This window comes from Pan paniscus, chromosome 3, assembly GCF_029289425.2.
Source record: "Pan paniscus chromosome 3, NHGRI_mPanPan1-v2.0_pri, whole genome shotgun sequence".
NCBI classification, from domain to species: domain Eukaryota; kingdom Metazoa; phylum Chordata; class Mammalia; order Primates; family Hominidae; genus Pan; species Pan paniscus.
This window is the reverse complement of record NC_073252.2, coordinates 4,095,690-4,102,237: the sequence shown is the minus strand read 5'-3', so window position 1 is coordinate 4,102,237 and position 6,548 is coordinate 4,095,690. Positions and strand designations below refer to the sequence as shown.

Below are 6,548 nucleotides of genomic sequence, written 5' to 3'. Positions count from 1 at the left end.
AGCACAGGAATTTTGAGTACATATTTTCCATGTACATAAAGGGTTAGCTTGAGAAAAAGCAAGACCCCTCCTTCTCATGCAAGAAGGAAGTTGTAACCCGGAGGCCCAGGGTGCCCTCCGTCCAGCCTTGTGGGGTGGGGGAGAGGGGGGAGGGTGTCAGGCAGGGTGAGGGTCTGGAAGATACCCCCAGCCCCCAAGCTCAAGGACTGACTGCGGCACCCAACATTAGATTACAAAGGTTTATTTAGAAAATAGTTTGGTTGTTTTGGCTGTTGTTTTTGGCAAACATTTAAATACTTTCAGTAATCAAAGATTGTCGGTGCTTTCTCCTTGCCCCCTGGCAGCCACCCCCCGACTAGGTCCTGGAGAAGTCAGCCCTTGGTCAGACGGGGATGGGGAGTGGTAGTGTGTTTGGGGGGCTCCTTGCTTGCCCATTTAGGGGGCTACCTCTGCCACTGCTCTCTAAAACCCTGACCTCACAGCCACACCTCGGCAGGGCTCCCAGAGCTGGATCCAGGCAGGGAGCCCCAGAAGCAGCCCCTTGCTGAGGGGGGAAGGCAAAGGGGTCTCCCCCTCTCTCCTCCCCACTCCCTGGAGCCCGGCTATCTCTCTGCCAAGCTCCTGCCCTGCCGCACCCTCCCCTGCGCCCTGGAGGCCAATCCATCCCCGGGTCTCTGGGAAAGCTCCCCGGGTCTCTGGGAAAGCGCCCCCGTCCGGGCCACCCCTTCTGCCCAGCCCCGAGCGCGGAGCTGTCCAGGATTCCCAGACGGGTGCGAGTCACTGCCTGAAGCCCCTTCTCCTCCGTCGGAAGAGGATGTGCTTAAAGGATCGCCGGAAGTCCTGGTTGAAGACCGTGTAGATGACCGGGTTGAGCGAGCTGTTGCAGTAGCCGATCCAGAAGAAGAACTTGAAGAGCGGGCCGGGCACCTGGCAGGCCTCGCGGCAGATGCCGTACAGGCTGTAGCTGAAGAAGAAGGGGAACCAGCAGAGCACGAACACGCCCATGACCACGGCCAGCACAAAGGTGAAGCGCTTCTCGCGCGCCTGGGCCACCTTGCGGCGGCACACGCTGCTGCGCGCCCGGCGCCGGCGCGACAGGAAGAACTCGACGGAGCGCGAGCTGGCGCGCGACAGGCGGCCACCGGGCCCCGGGGACCTGGAGGCGGTCAGCGCCCCCGACTCAGCCGCCCCCGGCCCCGCCCCCTGCCCGTCCGCACCGCCCGCGCCCCCCTCGGCGCCCGCTCGCCTCCGCCTGCCCCGCCGCAACGCGCCCCGGCGCCGCCGCCTCTCGGCCGCTGCGCTGCTCTCGTCCGGCTCCACGTCGGCGGGCGGGGGCGCGCAGTGCCCGTTCTCGCCTGCGCCTGCCGCCGCGCCCAGCCCGTTTTCGGTAGTCGGGGACGCACCGTCGGGGCCCACGGGGGCGCGCTTCTCGCTGAGCGTGCGCGTGCGCAGCTTGGCCACTCGGTAGATGCGCGCGTAGACCAGGCCCATGATGAGGCAGGGCGCGAAGAAGGAGCCGATGCAGGAGGACAGGATGTACCAGGTCTCGTCGTTGAGGCCGCACTGCGGGTAGGCGGCGCCGTCGGGCTGGCGGTAGAGCGAGACCAGCGGCGGGAAGGAGATGACGGCCGAGATGAGCCACACGGCCACGATGGTGGCCTTGACGCGGCGTGGTGTGCGCTTCAGGTTGTACTCGACGGCCTGCGTCACCGACCAGTAGCGGTCCAGGCTGATGGCACACAGATGCACGATCGACGAGGTGCAAAACAGCACATCGAGCGCCAGGTACACGCCGCACCACACCTGCCCGAAGTACCAGTAGGCCATGAGCTCGTTGGCCAACGAGAAGGGCATGACCAGCGTGGCCACCAGGATGTCGGCCGAGGCCAGCGACACCAGGAAGAGGTTCTGTGGCGCGCGCAGCGCCCGGCTGGTCAGCACGGCGATTACCACCAGCACGTTGCCCACCACGGTGAAGACGATGAGGAAGCCCACCACGGCAGCCAGCCCTGCCACCGCGCCCGCCGAGTACTGGCCGCGCGGCGGCCCCCAGGAAGCCCCCGAGGCATTGGCAACCCCGCCGCTGCCCCTCTCGCCCGCGCCGCTCGCATTGGGGCCCGCCGCTGCCGCCACCGCCAGCGCCGCCGCCAGCGCCGGGGACGCCATGGTCCTCCCGCGAGCTACGCCGTCCCTCCTGGAGCCGGGGCGCAGCCGCGGCAGCTCGGGCGCTCCCCAGCCGGGGTCGGCGCCCGCATCGCCGCCTGCTGCTCGGGCGCGCCCGCCGGGGACCGCGGCGCCCAGCAGCCGGCCCTCGGCCGTGGTGGCTCCGCGGGCGGCGCGCCGGAGAGCGTGGCTGCCGGGCTCCCCGCAGCTGCCGAGCGTGTAAGTGCAGAGCAGGAGGCGCCCGGAGCGAGCGGCGACGCGGCTGCGGGGGGAGGGGGGCAGGTCCCGGGGTCCTCGCGCGGCCCCGCCCTCGGCCCGGCTCACGGGGAGCGCCCCGGCGGCGAGCCCACGGCGACGCGGCGCCCGAGCGGGCGTGCCTGAGCGGCCCCGCGGTGCCGGAGCCCAGCCGGGGCGCAGGCGACAGGCGGCGGCGGCCCGGGCGCTCCGCCTCCCATCCGGCCGGCTAGGGCTTGGCGCGCCGGGGCGCCGGCCGCCGCTCCTCCGGGCCCCCGCGCCCGCGCGCTCCCTCCGGCTCCAACTTTACTTTCCCGGGCGGGGCGCCGGCGCCGCCGCGAGTCCTCCGGCTGCTCCCGGGCGCGGGCGCCCCCCGCGGTCCACGCTTGGCCGTGTGGCCGCCGCCTCGCTCGCCGGAGCTGCGCCGCCGCCGCCGCCGCCCTGCGCTGGGCGCGAGTGCGGCCGCCTGGGATCGGCTTCCAACTTGGGTCGAGTTGCGCAGCGGGGCGGGCGCGCGGGGCGGGGCGGGCCGCGGGCCCTGGGGAGCTGGCCGGGAACCGGAGCCCGCGGCCGCCTGGTCGAACCTGCCCGCGCGGCGCCGGGGAGGAGTCCGGGGCGGCGGCGCGGGGCGCGCGCTCGGCGAGGGCGCCCCCTCCAGGGCCGCCTGCAGCCTGCGGGACGGGGCCGAGCGGCGGCCGGCCTGGGCGGTGAGTTCCAGAAGCTGCTCTTTCTAAGACTGGAGCCTCCTTCGCCTCCCCCGGCGCAGGCATGGGCGCAGGCGGGGGCGCGCACACGCGCGCGCGCAGCACGGGCGGCTCGGGGTCCATGGCCTGATGGCAGAGCAACCTCTCGCAGCCTGGGGGAGGACGCGACGCTACCTGCGTGCGCACAGGTCCTGCCGAGCTCAGGGTCCGGACCAGATCCTGGATCGGCGCTCCCCGTCAGAGCCACCTCCGCACCCACCCCGGCCTCAGTTCCCTCGGCCCACTTCCCAGCGCTGCTGGAGCATGAATCATAACTAACGGCGGTGTCTGTGGAAGCGCTGGGCAAGCTCCCAAGCTCTGCACCCATGTTAGCAGTGATTGAAGTTTAATCCTTAGGCTCTCAGGCCCTGCTTTTAAAGGATGGAGAGGTGTTCAAAGTCACCACCTCTGACAAACACCCAGAACGGAGCTGCCTGGATGATGAGCTTTTTGCAAGGGTGGGCTCAGGGGAGAGCGGCCGTTGAGGTAGCCCCCGTGCACCCTCGCCCCCGTCCGTGCACCTCCATTCTGCAGATGTGCACTGCCACGTGCACTGCCACTCTGTGGCCCATGTTGGGTGCTGGCTTCTGCCTCCAGGCAGCCTGGGGTCTGTGGGAGAGGGACTTCCAGGGACGAGGTGATCCAGGAGGAGAGCTGGAGTTCTCAGGCTTGACGTTTCTCTGCTAGGACCGAAGGGACGACCCTTCTCCCAACCGTCCAGAAACGAACCCCAGCTGGCTGGCCTCTCCCTGCATGGGCCCGCAGGAGAGAGGGAGGGAAGGTCTGTCCATCCTGTGGCTAGAACCGGCGGGGAAGGGGCGCTTCTGAGTGCCCGGGAGGTCATCATGAAGAGCGGCTGGAGTGACTGCCCTACCCCCAGGATGCCTATCCATGCCCGTGGCCTGGGGCAGCTTCTCTCTGAGCTCCTGAAGGGCGCCAGCTTTAGCCTCAGAGCCTGTCTTGTTCTCTGCTGCTCAGCCCTACTGGGGAGCATGTCTGTCTCCGCAGAGACACTGCCAGGAGCTACGGCTTCGTTCTTCACCATGTTTGTCACCAGCAGGGCCTGCATTGGGGGTGTGGAGGCCGAGCCGGGGCCCGGCAGAAAGCAAATATTTCAGATGATGGGCCTGCCAAGCAGGGGCGCACGTTGGAGCCAAAGCCTTCTGTGCCAGTCCTGTGCTAGTCTAGGGCACATATGCCCTTCGGGGAAGCAACAGGCCATGGCTGTCCTGTGGGAGGTGTGTGACCTGGGGATGGTGGAGGGTCACCATCCTTGCTAAAGGCCCTCCTGGTTCTGGTTGCCTAAAAGGTGCCACCTGTCCAGGGCACCTGGAGGTGCATTTTTCAGGGAAGCCCACACATACCTGCTTCCTTCATGGTCGGCCCGCTGGAGCCCTTGTCTCTATTGAGCCCTCTGCGATGGCAGAGAGTGAGGGGGGCCTGGCCTCAGTTGAGGTGCGCACCATCTGTGGGTGGATGGGGCCACCCACTGAGGTGAATGCGCTGACAACCGTCAGTGCCCTGGGGCTCCTCCCCCAGCCTGGGAGCGGGGTTGTCAAGGAAGCCTTCATGGAGGAGGTGACCAAACTGTGCTTAGAGAATGAGAAGGTGTTATGAGGAAGGGGGAGGCCTCTGTAGGCTGTCCTTCCTCCAGTGGGAGTGGGCTTTGTACTGGGGGCGTGGGGAGACAGGAGGACTAGGAAAGAGCAGTGGCAGGGGCCAGATGCAGGCTTTGGAGAAGGTCTCTCTCCCTCGGCATCAGCGTGCCTCCCACCCCCATCCTGAAGGGCTCTCTTTTTGAGAAGTGCTTTGGGGGACGCACAGGGGCATGGGGATCTATCTAGGATCCTGGCTCCTGTGTTCCCAAGAGATGGCAGCCCAGGCACAGGAATTTGGAGGGAAAAGGACACGGAGCACCTGGGGCCCTGAGCCAGATGAGCCTCCCACTGCCCAGGAGGGCTGAAGGCAGGGGCCACTCACCGGCCAGGCTGAGGGCATCTGGAGTGCCTGGCCAGTGAGTGGCCCAGGCCCTTGGGGATGGCAGCCAACATGCTGACATGCTGCTGGCAACACCTCCTGGCATGACCAGGGAGGGGTCAGAAGGGTCCACTCCAGGGCCTGGATGGAGCCAAGGGCAAAAAGCTGGGGCCTAGAGTCATTAGGAGAAGCGAAGCCCTGGGCCATGCATAGGGGTTGCATTGCACGCAGGCCTGCCTGTGGTGGGAGGCCCCGGGACCGCAGCTGTTTGCAAGGGAGCTGGAGAGGCCTCTTCCCCCAGACCTTGAAATTAGGCTTGAGGAACTGCTCCGGATTGTCCGTAACAAGCAGAACAGCACGTACCCAGCAAGACTTCCTGTCCTGACGAGGCACGACGCGAGCTGGCACGACCAGGAGGGGCGAGGAAGGAGGGTGCTGGGGGAGTCAGGCTGCACTGGCGGGGGTTGTGGGGGCTGTCTGTGTGTACGTGTGCAGGGGAGTACATGGCAGAAGTGGGCATATTTCAGAGGGGAAACCTAGAGGTGTTTCCTAGAACTGAGAACCTAGAAGTGGCACGTCCTGGAGCTGCAGAGGCGAACCTGCCTGTATCTCACCCATGATGCGTGGGGCCTAGGAGGACAGGGTTGGTCCAGCAGGGCCATACAGCCATGGGACATTGGGCCCTGGCTGCTGTGCCAGAGAGAGCTGGGGGCCGCCGGGCAGACCCTGAGAAGGGATGTGAGTGCGCACCTGCTGGGTGCCTGCCTGGGATGCTGCGCTCTAGGCTTCGTGAGTAGCCTCAGCTCGGGTGGAGGGGAGTTTGGCTCCTTGAGCCCCCTCCCTGCGCATGCAGGCATGCATGCACATACGCAGATGTACAGTGTCCACACACATATATGTATCCACACACATCCTTGTGCACACATAGATCATGCACACACATGAATATACATATCATGAATACACATGTGTGTTCATGCAAGCATGAACACCCATACATACACATATCCACACATGCATGCAAGCATGCAACCTATTCATGCACACTTGCATGCCTTCACACACACATGCATGCACACATCCACACACACACTGTCTACATATACCATGTGGATTTACAGTGCATCCATGCCTACAGAATATACACACATGTATGCACACATACATGTTCACACACATGCACACATGCCTACGTGTGCATACACATGTCCATGTACTCTTCACATGCAGGTGCATATATACATATGCACTATCATACACACATGCTTTTTGCACACGTATGTCTACACATGCATATGTATCACACTGGCATATGTAGAAATGATGCACCCATGCTGTGCACACACCTGTGCATACTGCGGGCACGCACAGCCTTCCCTGTGCAGATAACACGAATCCATGCACATTGCACACACGTGTGTATGCCTGTGC

General features: G+C 65.2%; 1 protein-coding gene across 1 annotated transcript; it reads right to left on the bottom strand.

Annotated features, from left to right (window-relative positions):
- Positions 1 to 225: 225 nt before the first annotated feature.
- Positions 226 to 2,457, bottom strand: ADRA2C (adrenoceptor alpha 2C). The gene has a single exon (XM_034958288.4). The coding sequence runs from the start codon at positions 2,164 to 2,166 to the stop codon at positions 778 to 780; it is 1,389 nt and encodes a 462-aa protein (XP_034814179.1). The 5' UTR covers positions 2,167 to 2,457; the 3' UTR covers positions 226 to 777.
- Between the last annotated feature and the right edge of the window lie 4,091 nt (positions 2,458 to 6,548).

Coding starts and splice junctions, on each gene's coding strand:
- ADRA2C (XM_034958288.4), bottom strand. CDS start 2,166: ATGGCGTCCCCGGCGCTGGCGGCGGCGCTGGCGGTGGCGGCAGCGGCG.